The sequence below is a fragment of the Lucilia cuprina genome, chromosome 6, assembly GCF_022045245.1.
Source record: "Lucilia cuprina isolate Lc7/37 chromosome 6, ASM2204524v1, whole genome shotgun sequence".
Lineage (NCBI taxonomy): Eukaryota > Metazoa > Arthropoda > Insecta > Diptera > Calliphoridae > Lucilia > Lucilia cuprina.
The window spans coordinates 55,823,288-55,824,987 of NC_060954.1; the positions used below are offsets into that span (position 1 = coordinate 55,823,288).

General features: G+C 28.1%; 1 protein-coding gene across 1 annotated transcript in view; it reads left to right on the forward strand.

Moving 5' to 3' along the window:
- Positions 1 to 466: 466 nt before the first annotated feature.
- LOC124420774 overlaps positions 467 to 1,700 on the forward strand; it is a 7,090-nt gene continuing 5,856 nt past the window's right edge. Inside the window, exon 1 of the mRNA XM_046954879.1 lies at positions 467 to 564. Within this exon, the coding sequence (XP_046810835.1) occupies positions 552 to 564 (13 nt within the window). The 5' untranslated portion in view covers positions 467 to 551. The remainder of the gene's footprint in view (positions 565 to 1,700) is intronic.

The following is a 1,700-nucleotide window of genomic DNA, read 5'->3' on the forward strand; positions in this document are numbered from 1 at the left end:
AAAATAGTCGACTTCGACTTTTTTCCACAAAAAGTCGATTGTTCGATTATTCGAAAGTCGATTTATAGAACCCTACTTTGTTATTGTTTTATACCAATCGTGTAAACACAAAAATATAAATCATACGACTTTTATTAACTTTTTTGGTTATACGAATAGAATTACATTTTACTTTTTCATTAGATTTTACGTACTAAAAGGTACTCATAAGACCTTTCATTTGATATACATTTTATCTTGAAATATATGATTATCCTTTTCTTAGACTTTTAAATTTACAACTTAATATCTCACTTGACCTTTTTTATATTTTTAATAATTATCCTTAAAAAATTATTAATTTCCACAACGTTCCACTGTTTATTGTTATAATCTTTACACAAGTTATTATTATTGCAAAAACAAAAAAAAATAATAATTTAAAACAATGACTTTAAAAAATGTGTTGATCTTTTGTTACTTTTATCTTTTTCACAGCACAACAGTATGCCAGTGCTTTTCATACTTTAGCAGCCGCCATAAATTTACGCAAGGATAATGCTGAATGTTATATGCTACTGGGTAGTAAGTATTGTTTAATCACACATAATCATATATACATACCTATGTATGTATATATATTAGGGTGACTTTGAAATGTTAAGGAAAAAATAGTTTTTTCAGTTGCAAATTCAAAACGAATAATGGTTTTGTTACTTCGTTTGTAGGACAGCGAAATATCGGTCATAGATTCACAAAAGCATATTCTAGCCGCAAGCTTAAGTTTATTTATAATAGCCAATATTAGTCCAAGTTTTCGTAAAGCCGACATACAATTGGAAAACTTGAAAACCTTAAAATCTCGGAACATATTGAAAGTATTGCAAATTATTTCAGATTATAAGTTATTGAATCTGTTTTTTTAAGTCGCCCTAATTAATTTAAATTATATCATATAAACACATAATTATGTACAGTTGTGAGCAAAAAGGAAATGGCAATGTTGAGATTTATAAGCTCTGAAAATAGTTCACCTCTAGGTTCTACAGTCGACTTTTTGCAAATTTATTTAAAGTTCTCTTTTCCAGTTTATGCAAATTTTATAATAGTCGACTTTTTGATTTCCAACTGTACCTCTATCTGTTAAAACAACAATGGGTTAAGATTTCTAATTTATCAAATTTTAATTTTATATTGATTTTGTAAATCATATTGACCATAAATTGCAAATAGCATATTGCTGTTCTAGCTAGATCTCTTCGAAATGTTTGGCATCATCAACTACTTCTCTAACTTGTTTTAAAAGAGACACAAATTAATTTGACTATAATTTCACAACGTTGTCTATTATGTGCTCACAACTGTACTTAAAAACATAAGTTTATATCCTGCATGCACCCGGCATTACCCGATTGTAGACTATTATAGACTATAGACTATCCTATAGAATTGACTACAAACTAGATTATAGACTAGACTATAGACTAGTTTATAGACTAGACTATAAACTAGATTATAAACTAGACCATAGACTAGATTATAGACTAGACAATCGACTAGACTATAGACTAGACATAGACTATAGACTAGATATAGAATATAGACTAAACTAAAGTATAGACTAGACTATAGACTAGACTATAGACTAGACTATAGACTAGACTATAGACTAGACTATAGACTAGACTATAGACTAGACTATAGACTAGACTATAGACTAG